Raw genomic sequence first — 22,602 nt, forward strand, 5'->3', positions numbered from 1 at the left:
AGTGATGTGCCTAGTCTGAAGCAGGCTTTCTGGGAAACATCAAAAAGTATTTGTTATAGTTACTGGTCTCTTTTGGTGCTTACCTGGCTTAACTAGCAGAACATTTCTTGCTTATTGGGGAAAAAACCCTGGTTCTAATTCTCTTGCAGTCTAGTTTCTTAGTCAACAAGATGTGAAATCTGTACAGATTTTTGGTAGAAATACAGGAATCAGAACTGCCTGTGATCATATTGGAATTATGTGGTTCTTTGAATATTTCTCTGCTTACTCTTGCTTTTTTGGTCTCCTGTGTCATGTAGTTAGCTTATAGTCCAAATATGACTTGGAGTGGCTCTCAAAGCTCTTCACAATGTCATTCCCTCTACCCTTCACCACTGGAAGCCTGGTGGAGTGTACTGATAGTATTGATTGCCCTGAAGAGCAAAAAAATTAGGATTTGTTGATCTGAGGTAAATGACTTAGCGAGAGAGAACTGTTAATGCAAGACTTGTGTGCTGGGGTTTGGTGCATTGTGAGTATCTTGTCTGAACAATTTCAAGCCTTGAATCTTTGCTTTGATGGAAAAATATTTTAAATAAAGCTGTTTTAATATGTACAGCTTGTGCTCAAAAATTGTGAAATATCTTTACCCTTTTCAGTTGATAGGCATGCAAGTAGAATTGGATTCTCAGGCAGCTTGGTGTACTCACAGATCTCCCTTTCCCTGGCCTAAAATTAAGGCATCTGCTTTCAGGCCAGGACAGTTTCTGTCTAGCCCCAAGCATCTAAATCATGTTTCCCAGTAATTATCAGGAGTTTTGAATGGGATCAGCAGTGTTTTACATTAGCATTTGACCTGAAATGCCTCTGCTGTTTAACTGGCTTCATGAGAAGTGAAAAATGTGTGTGTGTGTCTTCCTGCTTCTGTGGGATGAAGCTGTGAACTCCCTTGCTGCAGTTCCTTGCCACTTTCATGCCACAAGTGAAAATGTGATGGTGAGACATTCCTGTCAAAATAGTGCATCATATAATATTTCTTCTGGAAGACCATTGATGATCTTGCATCTAAGGCTAGTATAGTTATGAAATCTTGGTTACAATTTTAAAAAACACCTAAACAATTCCTGCAGTTTTTAGAGGTCTTTCATCTCCCTGAAAGAATTGGAAAGCAGCACTGGCAGCTCTACTGCTATGGGAATTGTTCACATGTTCATCATGCAGCCTGTGAGGGCATCCTTGCATCCTGTCTGCTTCACACCCACAGCCCCTGGAGCATGTCAGGGATTGTGCCTTTAACTTCTCCATATACTCACAACTGGAAGTGTATTGTTATTGATCAGCCTTCTGTGGCAGACTGAGTTGTTAATGCTTCTGGAATAACTTCCTTGATTCAAACAAAAGGGTTGGATGTCTTCTTGTGTTCACCAAGTTTTGGAACATCTCTGCTTTTGTGAAAGACACCAGAATGTTCAGCTCTGGAAATGAAACTTTGTAAGATGTAAATGGCTCTCATGTGTGTCAGTACATGTGAATGTTTGACCACAGAGGACAAAAACACTGCAAAACAGGAAAGTTATATTCTACAGGAAAGCTGTGAATGCCATGCTGGCAGAGGAGGTGGCTTTGTGCTTGCTGGCAGTGAAGTCCCTGGAAGCTTGAGAGCTGCATCCTGCTCCTGGGCAGGTCTTTGTTTTCATTTTTGGGTAGAGCATGTGTGGTAATGATGCATTTTTATCTTCCAGATCAGTGTGCGTGTTACCACCATGGATGCTGAGCTGGAGTTTGCCATCCAGCCCAACACCACAGGGAAGCAACTCTTTGATCAGGTAAGAGATGGAGCTGCAGAAGATATAATGCTGATAAAGAGATTGTAATTCTATTGAGGCAACAGCAAATAATTTCTAAAGGACTTCAAAGATTGAGTGTCACTATATGTAATAGCTTCAAGAGAACTCAGCACAGTAAGAAATTGTACTTTTTTCCAAAACTACTGCATTTTGAAATCTCCAAGACTGTGTTAGGAGCTATTACTTCTAGTGAACTGAATTGGTGTTATGGCTCAGAATAGCAGTAATTGGAAAGCACTAGGTATCTGCAGTCTTAGTTTGTAAGAAAAGTCTTATGGGGGACCCAGTAAGCTATTTTCAGTTGACTTACCTGCAAGCATTGTGTAATTGATTCCAAGGAGTAGTTGGTCTCTGAACCAGGAGAGACTCAGCTGGGTTTCAAATGCTGTTGTGGCCTTTAAGTGCAGGTAAAGTGATGTTCTGTACTCCCACCAGGCCCTGAGGGGAACCTCAGGAGCACTGGTGGTTGTACCACACTTCATTGGGCTGTCTGCCAGGGGTGCTTCAGCCTTCCCCAGCTTTCACTGGGCAGGGAAATTTCCTGCTGCTGTGGCCCAGGAGAAGCAGGGAGGTGTGTGCAGCCCAAAGGTGCAGCAGAAGGCAGGCATTGTCAGCTGCAGAGACTGAAACTTTGTCAGACTCCACAGCAGTGTTTATCTGCTGTAATTGGCCATGGATTTGCTCCTTGGAGAGAAATGGGAACAGTAAATTCATAGCTCAAAGATATGCAAATTGAATCTTGGACTAATGACAAGATGAGAGAACTGCCAGACCAGATAGGTCAGATTTGGGTGTGGTTCAGTAGAGCTGAGCATTCTGGGGTCAGCTCTACATAGTACCTATCATAAGGAAGAGAGAAAATTAAGGGCTGATTCACTCATTGAAGTCAGCTATTTCATTTGGGGCTAGCAAATAGAATTTAAATTTTATATGTTTTTTTAGATCTTTAACCACAAACTACTGTTTTCTCTTGTACTCAGCTGGATGATTCAGCACTAGATGACATACTGCTCTTTGCAGCCCAGCCCTGAAATGGAGGGAGATCCAAAGCTTTAGTGAAAGAGCATCCTTTCATAATGGAAAAAGTAAAAAGGCTTTTGGAAAAGTTCTGAATTGCAGTGTAGTTCTCAGCTGTCTGTGTCTTACTATGTAGTAGCTCCTGCATATTTTAGCCCTGTGTGGTCTCAGATCTGACAGGTTTGGATTTATAAAAGTGAAAGCCAAGTTCTATCCAGAATCCATCTGCGCAACATGGAACTCTGCCACAGTTAGTTCATGAGAGTGCTTGCTAATGAAGCTGAGGTGACATGTCCCCAGGCTCATTAAAAAAATGAACTGTTATTTTTGGATTTTTTGGTTTTTTAAAATTTTTTTAAGGTGGTGTTCATGTGGATGCTTCCCATGATTATTTTTCAATATCTGGCTTCTGCTATTATCCAAGCAAAGCACCAAGTGCTGAGAAACAATACTACTCACATCAGTAATATTTGTCATCTGCACATGATATTTTCAGTCAGCTCTAGGTCATCTGTGGTTTCTGCTGCACACTGACATTGGTGGCAGACTTGGGCTTCATCAGTTTGTCTCTGAGAAGCATCCAGCCATGTTTCCAATATAGCAGCTCTTCGTGTCTAGTAATTGATTTCACTCCTTTGTCATGCTCTTGGACAGCTGCACATTTTCCTCCCTTCAGTGCATTTCACACAGCACCTGTCTAAACAGAATTTTGTTTTGCTTTTTCCACAGTAAACACTTTGCCAAGGGAGAAAACAAATGCTGTTGCAGAACTGAGTTTCGAAGTTGAGGCAATGCTTACTTCACCTAAATTGGATTATAGGTGAAGCTGGAAATGAGGGAGGGAAAAAAAGTGTCTGAAGCTAGTTTTAAACATTTGTTATTTCTCAAAGGTCTCATTGACATAAAACTTGCTCCATGTAGGAAAGGGATGGGCCTTTAAATGTATTGTCAGCTGTTGCATATCCAGTATTTTTCACATGACTGAGCAGTTTTTGTGTATTGGTTCCTGTAAAGGGAGTGCTGCTGTCCCTGCTGACATTGTGGCTGCTCTCTGGCTGGACATTGTTCACTCTGCCTCAGTTTCTATCCTTAGGTTAGACCATGATGGGGTGTGTGAGAACAGAGTTACTTCTGTTTATTTTCTAGCTCCCTTAAGCCATGCTGTGCCCCTGGACTTGATAATCTAGTGTTTTCTGCATGATGTTGGTTCTGAAAAAAGATCTGCTTTCATCAGTGCTTTTTTGAGGGAAGGGAGAGCTCCTCTACCAAGCAGACATATGGTTTTGCTGTTGTAGGACGTTGACTTCTGGTGTGAAACTTGATTTTTGACTCTTGTACAGAAAAAATTCAGGATATCCAGCATCTTTTTGCCCTGGGGTGCCCTTTCACTTTGAAGTGTCAGTTCTGAGTTAAGCAAGAAGGAAGCTGCTAAGCATTACCAAGCTTTTTAGCTGCATGGCTACCTCAGTGCAATCTGCTGCCTTTCCTCAGTAACATTTAGGCAGTATTTATTTTCACCTGTTGTGTAAAGGTAGATAAATGTATTCATTATGCCACACATGATTCTAGCCCACTCTGAATAGGATTCAGAAGATGTTGGAAAGCTTGTAGCTAGGTTTTAGCTTAATGAGGGGAAATTTGAGTCTAAACTTCTGTAGTAATAATATGTGAATGGGCATGAGGTAGAAATGTTCCTGTCTACCTCTTTCCTGTTTGGTTAAATTTCAAAGTGAATTTTTGTAGTGACAGAACAATGCAGATACCTCACTGCTATGTAGGAAGTGGTTTCTGCCCCGAAGTAGCTGGCTGTAGAAATACCACTGAACAGATAAACATGTGCAGTAACATCATGATGTATTCTAGAGCTCTTCCTATTCCCTAATCTTGTAACTGTACAGCTTTAGCTTAAATATCTTAGGCTTGTGTGAAAGGACAAAACTTGGATTAAGTGAGACAGGATTGTACTGTCTGTCTGCTGCAGATTTGCTGCTGTACCTTTTAACATCAGTTGCTGAACTCCAGCATTTACTCCAGCATTTACTTACTAGCAAGAACTGTAACTGCTCCCATTCCTCAGCTGCCAGTGATGGATTAAAAGAGTAGCTCAAGGATGGGCTCTGCATGTCAGGGGTGCTGCTTATCACATAGGCTTTATCACTTCCCAGGTACCTTGAAATGTTGCTTTCCTGGGCATGCAGAGCACAGGCACTGCAACAGTGATAGCTGCTTATTTTCCTCCTTTGACCCGTTTCTGTATTGGTTTGGAGAGCAGCCAGTAAACCACAGCAGTGCTTTGCATTGTGTCTTCTACACAGCAAAGATTAACCTGTTGTCTGGTGAAAAATCTTAGTTATTTGTTGCTGTGGATGGCTTTGAAATTGTCTCTCCAATCTTTTGCCCCTCAAACTTCCTTTTTTTAGGTTAAAAAAAAAGGCATTAAAAACCCCTCCCTTTTCTGGGTAGTTTGAATCACTGAGCATCCAATCTCCTTAAAGGTGATTTCTGTCCCATTAAGAGCCATGAAGACAAGTCACAGGTTAAAGAAAATGTCACATGAGAAACTTCAGTAGCTATCACTTCAAACTTTAAAAACATGTGGTTAACCTTCCAAAGATGCTTTTCCTCATTATTGTAAGCTTTTGGGGTCAAAACTAAGCTTGTAATAGAAATGTGTGCTTATCTATGGGTTAAAATTATAATAAGTATCTCTCTGCACCCTTTAAACCTGATGCTGTGTTTTATGTTCAGCATTAAGTCTTATGCATTTTCTTTTTAATTCTTAAGGTTTTTTCAGATTTCATTAAGAGCCAGATCTCTTGAGATTCTGATGTTGTGTGCCCTGGCTTGTCTTGCCTTGCTTTTCTATCTCCATGGCCACCAAGGTGTTGTGCAGCTTGAAACCTTGGTAATGCTTAGCAGCTTCCTCCTTGTTTATCTGCTGCAGTGAATTTAGTGGTTTTGTAGAATACCAGTTTGGTTTTGTAGAGTACCAATTTGTCAGACTTCTTTCATGTTTGCTTAAGTGTACAGCACAGGCTGATCAAAACCCTCTTGAATTTTGAGTGACTTCATCTGAGCTGAGCTGTGTTTGGTGTCTCATGGCCTGAAAACGAAGCTTTTTGAGGAGGGAGAATGTAAGAAATCTTTAGCTACTATTAGGTCCTACCTAATGGTGTTTAAACACATATGAAATGGCTCTGGAACACCTGATCCACTGGGTGAAAGCACTGAAATCAAAACTCACTAAGGTAGTTTCATGGTAGAAAGCAGCAAGTCTCAGGATGGTGGCTGCTTGCCCCAGCAAACCCCAGAACTCTTGTCCCTGTGCTGAAGGCTTGTGGTTGAGCAGTATGAAAACGTGTCTCAAATTTCACAGGAGCATGTGGAAACTTTCTGACTTTTAGAAAAGCAGTAGTTCCAACCAAAAATGGACTGCTTGTTGCTAAAGATGTCAATGGCAAACTGTAGTAAGTACAAAAACTCAAAGATCCTGTTAGTTTAGAACTCTGGCATTTTAGCACTTTGGAAGGGAAAACTAGAAGTACATCCACCAGCTAAATGGAGGGGGAATAATTGAATATTTGTGGCTGTAAATGGAGCCTAACCTGGGTACTGTATTAGGGTACATGGAAGACCCCATTCTAAGCTGTTTTTGACTGGCATATGAAACTGCAGGTGTGGCACCAGTTCAGAGCTCCTCCAGCAATTAGGTTAGCTGGCAGTTTTCTCTCAGATATACTTGACATGTCTGTCATAGAGAGGGAGAGAGACCTACCTCATCTTTAACTAGGGCCCATTCAAGGCACTTGTCCCATGATATAGCCTGAGATATTTGGCCTTTGATGCAGGAACATGATCCAAGTGCTACGCCTTTTCCTCTGCTTGCATGCTTTGCTCTTGCCTGTGTGTAAATAGTGCTTTCATCAGAATCTGTACTTGTTTGCCAGTGTGGTGTTGTGTTTCCTGGGCTGAGAATGACAGCCATTTTCAGTCATCATCTTGATGCTAAAATTTACATTTAAGAGGCTGCTTATGGCTCCCTCTTCTGCTGTGGAATAGCACCCAATGGCAGGAACGGAGTTCAGAGGGAGCTGGGTGAGTGCTGAGGGGAAGGACAGGAATTGTCATGCAGACCTAGAAAACATGGAGTAAGATGGAATGAGAGAAAAGGCTCCCTGAAAGATCTTCTGTTTCTTCTCTGAACATAAGTAAAAAACCCCTACTAATGTGTGCTTAGACTTTTTGCAGAGGATGAAGTGAGTCACCAGAAAGGCACCTTTTTCCCTATGTCAGCATGGCTTACTGAATAGAATTTTAAGCTAAAAGTAGTAGTCAATTAAAGTTTTGTAGTAGCTGGTCAAGGTACCATGGGGCAGCTGGATTTTAAGGCTCCATCCAATCTGTTGCCCATTGTAAAATGAGCTTTACCCAGCAAGCTAAACAAGACCCAGGGACTGACTTAATGCTCCCCCTGGAATGAAGAAAAGATGCTGCTCTCCAGATGGATGAGAGTGTAAATTTTAGGTATTTAAGTATTGTGGTCTGTGTTAAACAGACTGTCTATTCTCCCATCCTTTGTGCCAGCCCTTCTCCATCCCTAGCCACTGCCAGTAGCTGTTTGCTTTTTGGAACATCTCACAGTTCATTAGGGCTCTGAATGCTGTACACCCCCAGACATAATTATGCTGCTGCCAGCCAGATTCCTTGCAGCTGTAGAAAGCTGTTTCTTCTTCATGCTTTTCTCCTTGCTAAATGGAACTAAATAGCCTGCTAAAGCTGAGGAGGGAGGAGGACTGTCCTCCCTGCCTTAGTTCAGTGGCAGCTTGGGACTGTGATGGTGAGGGCTGTGCTGTGTCCCCTCTTTCTGCCCCCAGCTCATTCTTGTCTCTGCCATTGCTGTGCAGGCTTCTACTGTGGAATAAAAGTCCTTTTGTGTGGGACCACAGTGTGGAGCCTTTCAGCTCCTTGCTGGCAGCCCAGCCTGTTCAATTCCCAGGCATAAGCTGCTGTCAAGTGGAAGAGAGGAAAGCAGACCCATGCAGTCGAGTGAGGAGCTCCCATCCCATTCATATGTTAATGCTTCCAAGAACAGAGCTCTAGAACAGCCTTTCTTCCCCTCCTTGAACCATCTGCTTCCTATCACAGAATCACAGAATATGCTGGCTTGGAAGGGACCCACAAGGATCACTGAGTCCAGCTTTTGGCCCTGCACAGGACCATCCTCAAGAATCACATGTGCCTGACAGCATTGTCCAAATGTTTCTTAAACTGTCAGGCTTGCTGCTGTGACCACTTCCCTGGGGAGCTCCCCAACCACCTTCTGGGTGAAGAATCTTTTTTTCTGGTATCCAGCCTAATCAGGTTGACAATTTCAGGCCATTCCCCTGAGTTTGGTCAGTGGTCACCGCAAGGAAGTGATCAGTGCCTGCCTCTCCTCTTCCCCTCATGAGGAAGTTGTAGAGTGTGATGCGGTCTCCCCTCAGTCTTCTCCAGGTTGAATGGACCAAGTGCCCTCAGCTGCTCCTCATAGGGCTTCCCCTCAGAGCCCTTCATCTTCATTGTCCCCTTTAGACCCTCTCTAATATTTTAATATTAGATATTAATATCTTTCTTATATTGAAGTGACCAAAACTTCATGTATATAGCAAACCCTGCTTCTTCTCCAAAAGCCTCATCAGCTGTGTGATGCACAAGTGATCTGATCCCCCTGGACCTGCAGGGGCTCTAGCCCAGCTCTCCTGTTCATGTTCAAGCAAGGACAGGCTGAATAATTTCAGGAACCCCAGTGGGATGATGTACATGGACTACATGCTCTAGTGTAGGTTTTGTCTGTGTGTGTGCCACCAGTGGCACGCCTCTGCTAAAAACTGCATTTGGTTTTTTTGAAAGGAACAAAGGCCCTAATGCTGCTTTTGAAAGGCCAGATGAAGTGTCTGATCCAAGCCCTAAACAATCTAATTAGTGATGTGTTTGTGGGGAACCTAGGTCGTTGGTGTTGTATCTTGCCAAAGTAGAGCCCACATCAGAAGGGAATAGAGTGCACCTTTGGGCAGTACAAAATTATATTAACTGACCTGGCAGCTGGTTTTCACAGGGCAAGTCAGTCTCTGCACCAATGTTAGCCCCTTGCTGCACCCTGTGGCATGTCCCAGGCTTTTCAGGGCACAAAGGGGGATGTCTTGATAGCCATCAGGCTTTGGAGAAACTTCCCCCTCTTTTTAACCAACAGTGGCCCTGTACTGCAGTAGTCTTGCTGCCCCACCATGAGGTTCTTGTTTCTTGTCACAACATATCTGTAAAGCCTTCTTAATTCCTATTTACATGCCTGGTGTGCTTGGGAAGTAACTACAGAGAGAGCTCACACAGTGGTGTAGTGTAATGGTGTCTGTGGTGGCTTTGTGCTGGCACAGGGGATAGCATATGGATTTAGCCTCTGCACTTCCTCTGAATGGTGCTGCTCAGTAAAGAGCTGTATGAAAGGCCTGTCTATAGCTATGAGTGGAGTAGGAACAAATCTTAAAGTAGCACATGACTTGCCCAGGAGTAGTACATTTGCATGATAACTGTGGGATACACCTGAAAATGGAGCTGTGTTCCTCATTCCTGGAAGTTACTAGACCTGTCAGAGCTGCTGCATTGTGTTTTGGCTGTACATGTTGGCTTATAAGTAGCTGAAAAAAAAATAATGTCCCAGCTGTTGTTTATAAATAGCAACAAGCCTTAAAGAGCTGAAGGAGAAAAAAGAATATCAGACACGTCCACTTAAGACCTCTTAGATGCTCAGTCATCTTTCTGTGCACTGCAGGCAGGAGAGGCAGGTGGTCAGGGCACTGTCTGAACTTACCTGTAACATATTCTCAGCCACTAATGGACAAGTTCAGTCCATCTGGGGATCTTGCTAATAATCACCTTTCTTTCAGGTTGTCAAGACAATTGGTTTGCGAGAGGTCTGGTTTTTTGGACTTCAGTATCAAGACACCAAGGGTTTCTCAACATGGCTAAAATTGAACAAAAAGGTATGTTTGCTCCAAGATTTTGCTTGTACTTGTTCCCTTCTGAGAGTGCAGGGGCAAATTCAGTCTCCATACTTCTGTCAGGGATCTGTTCTTCCCTATCCATGCACCTCAATTACTGCAAGAGCAGTGAGTTGGTGCTGGGGTGTCCACACACTCCCTCCCCAGGGTATGAAGAGTTGTGGTGTCTGACCTTGTCCTGCATCCAGCTCTGTTTACCAGGCCAGATTTGTTACCCTTCCTGGTAAAATGCGATGTTGTGCTCAAGTGAGCATCTTGGCTGGGGAGAAACCTGGAAAGTAACTTAGCTACCACTGGCCATTAATACTGGCTGGTGTGAGTCCAGTGGGGAGAAGTGATGAGGCATTTAGCAGTAAGTAATTGAAAATTCTTGCTTTTCTGTGCACTCTTTTGTGCATTGGAAAGGAGAAATTTTTTTTCTCGTGCATGCTTGTTTTCCTGTTTGTAAACCCCTCCCTTTCACTTGTATATAGGCTATAAAATCTGCTAACTCTGTTGCAGGTAACCGCACAGGATGTACGTAAAGAAACCCCCCTGCTTTTCAAATTCCGTGCCAAGTTCTACCCAGAAGATGTGGCAGAAGAGCTGATCCAGGACATCACACAGCGCCTGTTCTTCCTGCAAGTGAAGGAGGCGATTCTGAACGATGACATTTACTGTCCCCCAGAAACAGCTGTGCTGCTGGCTTCCTACGCCGTCCAGTCCAAATACGGAGACTTCAACAAAGATGTGCACAAGTCTGGCTACCTTGCTAGTGATAAACTGCTCCCACAAAGGCAAGTGAACCTGCATGGTCTTAGACAATCTCTTTCTTAAAGGGTTTGTGATTTTTTTAATTCTTTTTTTTTAAATGTAGGGGATGTTTTGATTGCAATACTCAGAATAAAATATAGCCTTGTGCCACTTTGAGTATTTAGATTAGTATTCAATTAATTAAGTGCTTTAACCTTAAATTTCCTATTGCTACTCTGAAACTCTAATCAAAAGTAGTGAGAAAGGCTCCAAAACAAAATACATGACAAGAAAAAGAAACTGAATAAAATTACTCATTTATTAGAAATCTGGATACTGACCATTGTCTTTATCTAGCCTTTTAATGAAGCTGTATTTCTTGGAATATTTTTGTGGGTGAACTCTGATGCCAATGGAGTATTTAATGAAGCATTATTACAGAGTGATGTGATTGTGTGTGTGCATATATGCAGTGCTTGGTTTGAAACATCCCATGTATGCTCTTTCTAGGGTTTTGGAGCAGCACAAACTTAACAAGGACCAGTGGGAGGAGAGGATCCAGGTGTGGCATGAGGAACATCGAGGAATGATTAGGTAACCAATGCAGTGTGAGACTGCTGTATTTAAAGTAGTGTCAATGTGTAATGTACAAATACATTAAAAAAAAAATAATCTGTGACTTGCTTCAGGATAAGTTAGCATTCTTCAGGTTATTTTGTTCAGAGTAACTAGGTTTACATGCCTCTGCTGGTCCATGTCAGCTGGCTGTTCTTAGTAAAACATGACTGATTTAGCAGAGTTTGTAATTATCTACTAGAGTGATGCTTAGAACCTTTGCCAGCTTATTGCTGCTCTGTCCACATGGGAAGTTAGAACCTTCTTGCTCTAATTGCTTAAAGACTCAAAAGAGAATATCTGCTTTCTTTTAACATGCTGCAGAGAAGATGCTGTCTTGGAGTACCTGAAAATTGCACAGGATCTGGAAATGTACGGTGTGAACTACTTCAGTATTAAGAACAAGAAAGGCTCTGAGCTCTGGCTAGGTGTAGATGCTCTTGGACTCAACATTTATGAGCAGAATGATAGGTAATAAACCTCTCTCTCTTAATTATTGCCTTCAGCTCCTTTCCAATATAAAGTCATTTAAAATCAATCTCTCCTGGAATTCAAATCTTTAACTAAACTCCACCATTTCTGTATCATTCTTGGCTGTGTTTTTGACATTGCCAGAATAATCCATGAAATGTGATTCTTTGGACCAACAAGTACAAGAAATGGGCAAATCTTTTCAAGATAGTTTCACTTTATCCCTAGTCTTCCTGCTATAGATGCATTCTCCAGTTCTGATTTTCATTTAAAAGACAAAAAAAAGTGGGATTGAAAAACTGCTTCTTATATTTATATTTCATCTGTGTGACTAATTTTGTCTGCTGATTTCATCTACCATAAGGGCACTTAAATATGAGGGTGGATTTGGTATAATTTTGAGCTTTATATTCTAAGTCAAGAATTTGAAATGACTTTGGACTCTCTTATTTCTTTTTGCTTCCCATTTTTACAGGCTAACACCGAAAATTGGATTCCCCTGGAGTGAGATCAGAAATATCTCATTCAATGACAAGAAATTTGTTATTAAGCCTATTGACAAGAAAGCACCAGTAAGCAAGATTCATATTAAGCTATTGAACCTTCAGCTTCTTAGCTGAACTATTTCTGTGGGTTTGGTTTTGGGGGCTTTTTGGGGTTTTCTGCACAGAATCTTTTCATCAATAGCATGAACGTTGACGTAAGCAGGGAAACCTGTTCAGGGCAGTCAAGTGATAGTTATGATTCTTTTTTCTGGCTAAGAAGGTAGAAATTTAGTATAAGCTTAAACTTTTAGCATCAGTGGCAGGGAGTAGCTCTTTGCTTAGGGTTTCTGATTCTCCTAAGACTGTTCAAATTCTCTGATAATACAGTTAGGGATCTGAGGGACCTCTGTTAGCTGTGGATGCTTCCTTTGCAACCTGTTGCCTTTAATAGTGTGTGAGATGATCTTTTGCAGGTTTTCACCTTACTTAAAACAGAAGCTTTAAGTCATTTTGTAGGGTAGGCTGGAAGTTTTTTCCTTGCAAATTTATATTGAATGTAATTGCTTTAATCTTTAAGGCCTAATAATTTCCAGTGCTAGCCAGTACCTTCTGTTCTTCTGGTCATTCTTGTTTCATTGCTGCTTGAAAGCATTTCCCTGTTGCTCCTTTTGAACAGAACAACATTATTTATCCATTGATTGTAACATTTAACACCCCTTCTGGCACAAGCCGAGACATTACATCCTAAGTGGCTGGCCAGGCTATTATACAGATTATTGAAGTGGGAAGGAAGGTGGGAGAAGCCAGGGACTCGGTGTGCCTGGTAAGGCAGCCCTGCTGGTGTTTGTAATGAAATGGTGATGCAAGATGCTGTGTGCTTGGTGCTAGGGGTGTGCTGCAGTGAAACCCAGAGCACTGGAATGACACACTGGGTGCTGCTGCCCTGGGTGTGCTTGTCAGGTTGAAATGCATTTCAGAAATAAGTGTCTAACTGCCACCACCAGTGAATTAGATGTTATTAAGAAAAGCTGGCTGGCAACTCTAAAATGCTCGGGGTCTTAGGAGCATAGTGCATAGCACAAGGGGCTTCTTATGCTGAAAGAACAAATGTAATGCTGCCTTTTTCTTGTCCCAAGGACTTTGTATTCTATGCCCCTCGGTTACGGATTAACAAGCGGATCCTGGCGCTTTGCATGGGGAACCATGAGCTCTACATGCGCAGACGTAAACCAGACACCATCGAGGTGCAGCAGATGAAGGCACAGGCTCGGGAAGAGAAACACCAGAAACAGATGGAGAGGTTGGTAGGGCTCTGAGTAGCCTGGGTGTGACTAATTAGTGCTGGAGTAGCATCATATGCTAGATAAATGGCTGGCAGCACCTTAATCTGCTTGAGCCAAAAGTAAAGCAGGTTGCTTTCTGCTTCAGTAGGTCTGATGGGATGATAGTAATGGTACTCACCACAAATGTGACTTCCCATTACTTTCTTGGACTTGTGAACTTGTCATTGAGATGAGTGCCAGCACAGCTTTATATTTTTGCACTTCTATAAAAGGAGTAAAGCTCATTATCTGAGTGCTGTAGGGCACATCTTGTGTGTGCTCTTTTTGTGTGTTTACTAGGAAGTGCTCCAAGTTGGTTTGAAATTACATTGTGACTTCCTTCCATCAGAGCCCTGCTGGAGAATGAGAAGAAGAAGAGGGAGTTGGCAGAAAAGGAGAAGGAGAAGATTGAGCGTGAGAAGGAGGAGCTGATGGAGAGACTCAAGCAAATTGAGGAGCAAACCAAGAAAGCTCAGCAAGGTAGTAGGAAATCTTTCAGTGTTTCCTTTGAGGATGAACAGTCTGAGTGAGAAGGGTTCAAATAGTAAAGCTATGAGCATCTCTGAGTAATTTGTCTCTCCAGTGTTGTGTGCTAACTGGTGTTAGGGCACTGGTTTAGCCTCCTGAAGCTGAATGTAAGCCCTCCATATGCAGTTGCTGAAAAAATATATGCATTAAAGAAATGGGTAACAGCCAAGATGTCTCTCTTAGCAGTGGAAGTACCTTGCCATTGTTCCTGTGCTGGCTGGAAGCTTTATCCCAGCATATCTGTAGAGGAAGGAGTCAGAGTGTAGCAGGGGTCACACCAGCCATTGCTGTGGTGATTCGTTATCTAATTGCTTGGCTAGAGTTAGTGTGGTGCTGCCCAAGCAAAATACTGAATGGTTCTCTGCCCTTAGGTATGTAATTTTGGGCTGGGTGCTTCCCCACAAATCCATTGGGGGTGAGCCTGACTTTGTCTTACAGCTCCAAGTAAAATGTAAAGGAAAGGACAGGGAACAGTTGCTTGCATCCCTCCTTTACCTGTCCCTCTGCAGGAAAACCCATATCCAGACAGACTTTCCTCTTCTACTGCCATTGTTTACTTGATCTGACTTGAAATGTGCTCCCCTATTTTCAGAATTGGAAGAACAGACCCGCAGAGCTCTGGAGCTGGAACAGGAGAGAAAACGAGCTCAGGAGGAAGCAGAGAAACTGGCTAAGGAACGCAGGGAAGCAGAAGAGGCCAAGGAGGCCCTATTGAGAGCATCCCATGATCAACAAAAGACCCAGGAACAGTTGGTAAGTTGGTGAACTGAAAATCAGGTAGGGAAAATAGTGCAAGGGGAAGCTTTTGAAGCAAACCAGGCTATGAATATAGTGAGGAAGCACTATATACACAGGTTCTTTAATTTTTATCCTCAAGTATATGAAAATATGCATAAATACAAATGTATGCCTTTTTTTTGTATGTGATAATGATAAAGTGTTGCTCTGGGGAGAAGGAAAAAGAACCAACTCAACAACCAAACAAAACCCCAACCCACAATGAAATGCAAAATTTTTTTGGCTTCCTTTCCTCTTTCATCATGGAGGTATTGGTGGAATGAAGTTAACAGGAAGGCTTTCTTCTCACTGAAAAGATGTGTTTTCACTCAGGACTTGAACTAAATGTTTGATTTAGGATGTACCTTGGGGTTTGTTTCCGCTAAAAACCTTTCTTCTGCAGGCTGCTGAGATGGCAGAACTCACAGCTAGGATCACACAGCTGGAGCTGGCCAGGCAGAAGAAGGAGAGCGAGGCACAGGAGTGGCAGTATAAGGTAAAGCAGAATCTGAGCAAATGGAATCCCTTCTGTGGAATTGCTCTTTGTTCTGGGTTGTAACCTAAACTACTGCCCTAGATTCCATGCTAGACTCAATTCTTGCTAGCTTGAGGCTATAGTAAATATGCAGCTTTGGTTTTCTCCATGGAACTGGTGACTTATTCTAACTCCATGTAGCAATTTTTGACTAATTAGACCTGTGGCCCATTTTCCATTAACAGTAACAATTCTTCAAATCTCTGAAGTGTTATCCAGCAGAAAATTTTGCAAATGATGGTAGCTGAGTAGCTTTGGAATACACCCCTTCAGAGGTGCAAGGTTTCCTGTAGTGAGCACCAAGTGGTGCTTCTGTGAGAAGTCTCAGACACTCAGGATTCTTCTGGCTGACTCACTGTGGCATATCCTACTGCAGGCACAGAGGGTGCAGGAGGACCTAGAGAAGACCAAAGAGGAGTTGAAGACTGCCATGAGCACCCCTCATGTCACTGAACCCATGCACTCTGAGAACGAGCACGATGATGAGCAGGATGAGAATGCAGCAGAGGCCAGCGCTGAGCTGAGGTCGGAGGCCACCATCAAGGACCGCAGCGAGGAGGAGCGCACCACTGAGGCAGAGAAGAATGAGAGGGTCCAGAAACACTTGAAGGTAAGAAGCTGGCAGCAGAATGTGTGTGGGGCTGCTGCTTCTGCCTTTCTCAACGTTTCTTGCAGCTGGAAGGTATTGCTGTTATTTAAAAAATGAGGGGAGACACAGGGAAGGGAGATGATCATGATCTTGCCGGATAGCTGCTTAACCATTGAGTAAGAGAGGCAGCTCTGGTCTCCTGGCACTTGAATTCCATTTTACTGGAAGCAGTGAAGTATTTTGAAGCAGTGCCAACAAGTAGTGTCTGTCAGATGTAGTGTGCTGTCTGTGAGAATTGCCAACCACCTGACAGCTGTTCATAGCCTTGGCTGCAAGGAATTGAAGAACTTTGTGTGATTCCTATCCAGCAGCTGTCTCTAACTGTCAAGTCTGGGTTGTGTTGCAAAACTCTGCATTGCAAAACCCTGGAGTAGCCCACAGGGGCTCAGCACAGAGACAGCACTACTGAACCCTCTTCTTGTGAGGAACTCCAGTGTTCTGGTGTTCAATTCCAAGCATTTAGTTGTGCTGCCTGACTTGCACCAGGCTTTGCCCATTCTGCATTGTGCTGTGGTGGTTACATACAGAAGGGTAGAGGTGCATTTTGTCTTCTGCAGTAAGTTTTTTTTCTTGTGGAAAGCTAGTAATTCCTCAGATTCTGCAAGATGTTCTTGCTGTTTTCAGGGATCCCTCCACATGGCTGATCTTTTAAAGTACAGGCATTGGAGACAACCTTTCTTAACTGTGCTAGATGAAGATAAATAGGTGCCAGATTGCCCGATGTTTTATACCTTCAAATATTAGGGAGAAACATGAACAACTTCCACAAAATCATAGATCTGTTTAGGTTGGAGGGGCCTCCATGAGATCATTTAACCCCACTTCCTTGCTCAAGCAAGGTCAGGTAGAGCAGGTTGCCCAGAAGAATACACCGGGGCTTGTCTGTTTCCTGTCTCTATATAGACACCGGATCTTTAGGAGGATCAGCAGGAAATCTTGTCCAGCTTTGAGTCCCTGTCCAGCTTTGAGTACTAACCTGCTGCTGTCTGTTTCTCCTCCTCCAAAGGCTCTTTCCTCAGAGCTGGCAAACGCTCGGGATGAGACCAAGAAGACAGCCAACGACATGATCCACGCTGAGAACATGCGCCTGGGCCGAGACAAGTACAAGACCCTGCGCCAGATCCGGCAGGGGAACACCAAGCAGCGCATCGACGAGTTTGAGTCCATGTAAACTCCCCCTGCTCCTGCTGCCCTGCACTCTCTTCTCCCCTCTTTCCCATCCTCTGCCATCATCACTCATAATTGTGCTATGCTGGAACCACTACAGAAGAGTGACCATGGTCTTATTTATCAAGTTTTGGGCAAATGCTGGAGTTAAGTGACAGAAGAAGGAATAGTAAATAATGTCTGCCTGAGGTGGCTTGGGGAAGCAAATGTGTATTAAGGCAAATCTGAAGTTGTTTGGCTTGGGGTAAAGTCTTAGTGTGTTGGGTTTGCCCACTGAGGTGGCTGTGTTGCTGTCTTCTCCCGTTGTGTGGGGAGACCAGCAGATACTTGTACTGCATTCAATAGCCAAGAGCTGACAGTCTGACACTCTGCCTTCCTACTAACCTGTGCAAGCTTCAGGATTAAGCTTAGTAGCCAGGGTCTGAATTTCTGACTTAACCCAGAGTCTGAATCATGTAGTTTAAAAGGGGAGCTTAGGAAGAAGGATTGAAGGTAAAATATGGACTTTCTCTCTAAAAGACCAAAGCTTTTGTCCTACAAAAATAAGCAGACCAAACAGATTCTGTGGTGTTCCTGCTGGTGTTACATTTTGTTGTTTAATGATGGAGCTTTGAATTTTCTAATCATGAGGAGGCCTTTGGAATATTTCCACTGATACAGTGTGGTTTGAAGCCTCGAATTCCCTGCTTTCCAGAGGTTTTGTCTCTGGTCAATGGCTTTGTTCACTATCATTTGTCTGACTTCAATGTAACCAGTGAGGCAGAGATAGCTAGAGTACACTGCCTTCCTTTTTGGTTTTGCCATTGAAAACCTAAAGTGGGAGGGAGAATTGTAAAAGACTAAAAATTATTGTAGCTGTATTTTCCCTTGCTGAACAGATACTTCTCTAGTTACATGAACAAGATTTCAGGTTTTTCCTTAAGAGGCCTTTTTAGCACATAGTTGTTGGTGCCTTATGACTGTGTATAGATCTACTGTAGCTCAGATACATTTAGTTTAAACTAGATGCAATCAAAAAAAGTGATCAGCAGCTGGGGACCAAAAACTGCTCTCATATCTGGGTCATGTACAAGACTGCATCTGTCTTCCTGGCTTCAAGCAGCATTTGAGGGGAGAGGATCCTGAGACACTTGTCCAATTGCTTTCTTAATCCTCACTAGCACTCTGCCACATCCCTGGCTCAAGTGCTTTTCCTTCCCCAGAAGGATGCTTGGCCTTTTGTGGCTTTGAGAACAGAAGGCTTTCTCTTATAAATGGGACACAAATGGTTGTGAGACTGGTCCTGAGAGCTGCTTGTGCCAGGTATTGTAATAACCATCACCTCCTGTCATCCAAGCTGCCCATGCTGTAGCTACCCAGAGTCCTCCCTGCCAATTCTGTGGAGGAAATAGCCATGTATGCTCAGGGTTGAATTGGATGTTGCCTTGATCCTTCATAAAAGGAACTGTTAACCTTCAGGAGAGTCATCTTAAAAATGGGTTCCGCTAAAGTCCTCCTTTGTTTTGCCCTCCTTGGATTAGTTTGTCCCTATAGGAAGTCATTAGGTTAGCCTGGGATTTATTTTCTTGCCTAGCATAATTCCAAATTTTGTGACCTGCTCAGTTTTGTTGATTCTCCTTTTGTGTGATGTTACTGGTAATGATGATAGAAGGAAAACATCTGAGAACTGGAGCATTTTCAGCTCCCTGCTGTATGAAAAAGGGCAAAGGGAGACTGTGCCAAAAAAGAAACGTTCATGATAGTGTTAACAAACTGCAGTATTTCCCCAAGAATTCCTTGGGTGGCTGGAAACAACCTCACCAGTTCTGTGTTACTTTATTTTTCGAAAGCAATGCAATCTGTGTGGAGATTCATACAAATACCAGCCAACCTCTGTTAGAAGCAACATGCCAACCCTATGCTCTTAAACCTCCAGGTGTGTCATGTGGGAGCCCCCTTCTCTCCCCTGGACACAGAGTGCTTTTGGGGGGCACATGACATGGCAAGCTTTTTGTTGGCCAAGAAAAATATGCCTCAGTACCATGAAAGTCACAAATGAAAGATTGGAGTTAAATTTGTCAGAATGTATTTGCATATTTCTGTACTGAAGGTGATTGGCATTGGCTCTGCACGAGTCTCGTTACTGGGGAACAGACAACCTTTAAACTTCTGTTTTGGTGCTTTAAAGCTGGTTCTCAGCACTTCTGCTCTGTCCATGGCAACTATCGATGCATTTGAGGGGAGAAAAAAACCTATCTAATATTTTAATAATTTCCTAACAAGCTGATGTATGGTGCCTGGAATATGTGTTCAAATAATAAACCAGTAATTTTTTGCTTTGATGGGTCACACAACACTGCTGAGCTCTCATGTATTCTGATGTTGGCATGACTTCTGTTTATATGGTTTTTTAAACGTTCTAATTCCACATGGTCCAATAAAGGAATAGAACGGCTTGTGCCAGTGAGTCCACCTAACTCTTTGTAGTTGTTTCAGCCCTGCCTTCTTTTTAACCAGTATTATATTCCAGTGGTATCTAATGATATTTGATTTCAATATTTCTAGCTATGCACAATTAGAAAATATTAGTCAAGGGATGGAGGGTATGTTTATGGTCCTCCCCTTGGAAATGTATACTGTATTATAAAGATGATATTTTGCAAGAAAACTAATGTAAGAAGCTTTCAGTATTATGGTGAGATTTGTAGACACATTTTTTATTTGTTAGAATACAGTGAATTGTTCTTCCTCTTCATGTTCCAGTTTAATTGGATAACTACTCCTCTTGGGGGTGGGGGGAGGGAAGTACTTTATCACATGTTGCCTGGCTTATTTTTTCTTGTTTTATTTTTTTTGTTTCTGTAAATTATGATGTTGAAGGTTTTTGACCAGTTGTTTTACTGGATTATAATAAAACATCAATTCCTTAAGGTTGTGGAGTAATTAATGGGTCCATGTGCTTATCTGCAGAGAGAACCTTGACTAAGACATGTTTTTCCTATTCAGAGGAGTTGTTAAAATCCATACCTTGTTCTTCCTGAAGTGCCAATAAAGTTCAGAGAAATTCAGCAGTTTGTGTCTGGCTGGTTACTTAAGGTTTGCTTTAAGTGCAGAGCTGTGTCCTGTAGCAGGGCAGATCAGCCTTGTGGTGCCCAGGGGTCAGCCTGGGAGCTCCCTCACAAACAGGGAGATCTTTCTTGCACTCTGAAAGGGAACAGCTTCAGTAACAGCTCTCTCCTTCTCCCCAGCTGGAGCCATACTGGAATGGACACTTCTTTGTGGAGGCTCTGAGTACAAATGTTCAACTTGCAGATGGACTGGCCAGAGGGAGGGATGGAGCTGCTGTGGGTGAGCTCCTGCTGTGCCCAGCCCTGGCCTGGGAGCACCCAGGAGAGCCTGGCTGGGCCTTGGAGCTGCTGCTTGCATGGGCACCCTGCCCAGTCTGTGCTGCCATCAGCTGTTCTGGGGACTTTGGCACAATTTGCTTCTCAGCTGCCTCGCTGGGGCTGTCTCTGCCTGTTTCCCAGGGTCTCAGGATGGCTTCCAGCAGTGGAAGAGTGGCTACTGCCACCTTCCTGCTAATGAACTGTGTGATCTTTATTTGCAGCTGCTTTCTTGGTGGTTGTGAAGAGGGGTCTCACAGAACCTCTGCCTAATCGTTGCTGCACTGCAGACTAAGGTGAAGATTTCACTGGAATATGTTTGTGCTCACAGATCTGGTGCTGAGGAAGAGACTTGGGCTTTTCTATGAACAAAACATGAAGCGTGGAGAAACAGAGGCTTCTGCAATCCCCACCAGGCATGGCTTGGATTCAGTTTCTACAGGTAAGTCTTTTTTTTTTTTTTAGTTCCTTCCTGTCAGGATTCTAAAAACCTGACCACTGGAGGAATTGCATGTCTCCTTTAATGCTACAGTAGCCTTCAAATGAAGGTTGCACAGATCTGGAAAGGTTGATCCTGTTCTTGCTGTTTCCAGTGCCCTTGCTTCTCAATGGACATTACCTTAGAGGCTTGAGGCTTAGTAATTCTCCATGTAGGTTTATCTATATTCAGTTTGTCTTTGAAGAAATGGAAGTGTAAAGCATTAAAGGCTGAAGACTGCTTCTGTGCAGAACCATGTTAAAAAAAATCCACACCACCCTATTCTTCTAGTTTGTTGTAAGGCATTCTGTAGTTTAGGATCAGAAATTTGCATTTAACCTCTAATTTTTGTAGACAGCTTCTGTTGGATTTGCTAGTCTGTCTGGGATGTTTCAGATCCAGTTTAGGCTATATCTACATATGTTTGGGGTCCAGATGCTTTTGTCTGTGGGACAGGGGCAGACTGGAGCATAAAAGGCTCTCAGAAGGCTGGGGGACTAGAAACACTGTCTTTTGGCAGGTTCTGCAATGTTGCTTTAGTAAGCAGTGCAATTTATTAAGAACTCTAAAGAAAAGGCAAAGTAACTCTGCAGAGTAAAATATTCATTGAGTTCAATCTGTTTGGCAGACTAATGCATTTGGTCTGAGATGCACTGACTCCCAAGTAGGACAAAGCAACTGCAGAAAATAAGACTGATTGCTTTCTCCTTCTTTGCTCTTTCTAAAGCAGGGATTTGCAAGAGCATGGCCTCCAAATTCTGATTTGCTTTGATGCAGACAAGCCCTGTAGGGATTTCTCTAGGTAGATGCTTATTAGTTTCTTGCTCAGGATAAAATGTTTGGAGGGAAGCATAAGCTTTTCCCAGCATCCTAAACTTGGTAATGCAATGTACAGGGTAAGGTATGATAATTGTAGGGACCCATATGGCAGCTGCTTGAGCACCTACAAAGACAGACTGCAATGAGAAAGCAGAGAGCACCCAAGGCATGGCTTGTTTGCCCTGTACCATCAGCCCGGCTGCTCTGCTCCCTGCCAGCTTTGCAGCTGTGCATATGTCAATCTTGGCTGTAAAATTTAAATGTCTTATAGCAGGGCATATAATCTCAGAGCATGTGACAGCTGGCAGAGAGCAGAATTCCTCTGTCACTGATGCCAACCCGTAACTGTGGCATGCCCATATGCAAACTGGGCCACATGTGATGTTAATGTCTCCCTTGCAGAAAAATTCCTTCTGTAAGAAAAATGCCCCATCCCTGGAAATGTTCAAGGCCAGGATGGATGAGGCCCTGAGCAGTCTGGTCTGGTGGGTGGCAGCCTTGCCCATGGTCAGGAGATTGAACCAGATGATCTTCATCCCTTCCAACCCAAAGCATTCTGTAAAGAAAAGGTCTGAGCCTCAATATACAAAATGCTAAGTTGAGGCTGACTTTTGTCTTCAGATTTGCAGTTCTAAGTGCAGTTTTTAGGCAAGGGAGCAGGTCCCTGTGTCTGAACAATGCCTAAATGAGTATCTAGCTCCAAGTAGTGCAGTTTGTAGGCAAGGGAGCAGGTCCCTGTGTCTGAACAATGCCTAAATGAGTATCTAGCTCCAAGTGATGGGACT

The 22,602-nt window shown here is 43.1% G+C and overlaps 1 protein-coding gene across 1 annotated transcript in view; it reads left to right on the plus strand.

The window, feature by feature from the left end:
• MSN (moesin) overlaps nt 1–20,205 on the plus strand; it is a 40,018-nt gene extending 19,813 nt beyond the window's left edge. The window contains exons 2-13 of the mRNA XM_005488196.4: nt 1,722–1,805; nt 9,764–9,859; nt 10,379–10,653; nt 11,120–11,203; nt 11,549–11,695; nt 12,171–12,267; nt 13,317–13,480; nt 13,852–13,982; nt 14,623–14,783; nt 15,211–15,303; nt 15,719–15,952; nt 16,998–20,205. Coding sequence (XP_005488253.1) covers nt 1,722–1,805; nt 9,764–9,859; nt 10,379–10,653; nt 11,120–11,203; nt 11,549–11,695; nt 12,171–12,267; nt 13,317–13,480; nt 13,852–13,982; nt 14,623–14,783; nt 15,211–15,303; nt 15,719–15,952; nt 16,998–17,162 — 1,731 coding nt within the window. The 3' untranslated portion in view covers nt 17,163–20,205. The remainder of the gene's footprint in view (nt 1–1,721; nt 1,806–9,763; nt 9,860–10,378; nt 10,654–11,119; nt 11,204–11,548; nt 11,696–12,170; nt 12,268–13,316; nt 13,481–13,851; nt 13,983–14,622; nt 14,784–15,210; nt 15,304–15,718; nt 15,953–16,997) is intronic.
• The last annotated feature ends 2,397 nt before the right edge of the window (nt 20,206–22,602 follow it).

Source organism: Zonotrichia albicollis, chromosome 14 (genome assembly GCF_047830755.1).
Source record: "Zonotrichia albicollis isolate bZonAlb1 chromosome 14, bZonAlb1.hap1, whole genome shotgun sequence".
Classification (NCBI taxonomy): domain Eukaryota; kingdom Metazoa; phylum Chordata; class Aves; order Passeriformes; family Passerellidae; genus Zonotrichia; species Zonotrichia albicollis.